This window comes from Penaeus monodon, chromosome 15, assembly GCF_015228065.2.
Source record: "Penaeus monodon isolate SGIC_2016 chromosome 15, NSTDA_Pmon_1, whole genome shotgun sequence".
Classification (NCBI taxonomy): domain Eukaryota; kingdom Metazoa; phylum Arthropoda; class Malacostraca; order Decapoda; family Penaeidae; genus Penaeus; species Penaeus monodon.
The window spans coordinates 40,476,842-40,477,673 of NC_051400.1; the positions used below are offsets into that span (position 1 = coordinate 40,476,842).

The following is an 832-nucleotide window of genomic DNA, read 5'->3' on the forward strand; positions in this document are numbered from 1 at the left end:
CTTGCTATCTATCAATTCATCTCTCTCTATTAAAATACTAATTCCCTGTTCTAACTACTTTATCACACTCGTAAGAGCATTCACATTTCTTAAATACAACACAGAGAGAAACCACCATATATCCCATTCCTTAGGGTTATCGTACTTTAAATAAATAGAATTTCTGAAAGAACTAGTTAACATCAATTCCCTTTTTCTTCTATAGTATCATCTCGTTTGTGGGCGTGAGTACTTGCGAGCTATATACCAAAGCATGTATATGTTCGGTGTCTTCATGGGGTCGCCCATCAATGGGTTCCTAGCAGACAGGTAAGAAGTGATAGATTTCCTGTGATTAAACGATGGCTATGGCTATTGTTTATTGAGTATGTAGATATATGACTTTTATATGTCATTCGTTTTCTGGTTGTGTATGAAATGGGATTGTTTAGGTTGGTGTAAATCATGTTGATTGGCGCTCATGTAAATTACCGGATTATTTCGTATTCATTCTATTTGGATGGATTTACACACCTACAAATCATCCTCTATCGTCTGTACTTTGTTCAATGCCCCCACGCGTCTGTTAAATCTACAACATGCTTTTGTAATTCCAACGTCGAGTATTTGTTGAATCTCCAACTCACATTCTCAGTTTTCATTTCCCTTGATCACTTAGCCCCCCATCTGCTGAATAGCCAACTCCCTTTTTAAACTCCCGGTTCACTTAACTCCCTGACGTCATGATTTGGACTTATGGCTACCACGTGTGAGAGATAAGGGAATATCCAACCAGCCATGCACACACATCCCTCACTGCTGAAAATTATGCCTGTCTTTAGGCGTTGCATAG

At 38.7% G+C, this 832-nt stretch overlaps 1 protein-coding gene across 1 annotated transcript in view; it reads left to right on the forward strand.

Annotated features, from left to right (window-relative positions):
- The window catches only part of LOC119582043 (organic cation transporter protein-like), a gene marked incomplete in the record, with an annotated part of 14,888 nt that overhangs the window by 7,081 nt on the left and 6,975 nt on the right, over positions 1-832 (forward strand). The window contains 1 exon segment of the mRNA XM_037930286.1: positions 206-309. Coding sequence (XP_037786214.1) covers positions 206-309 — 104 coding nt within the window.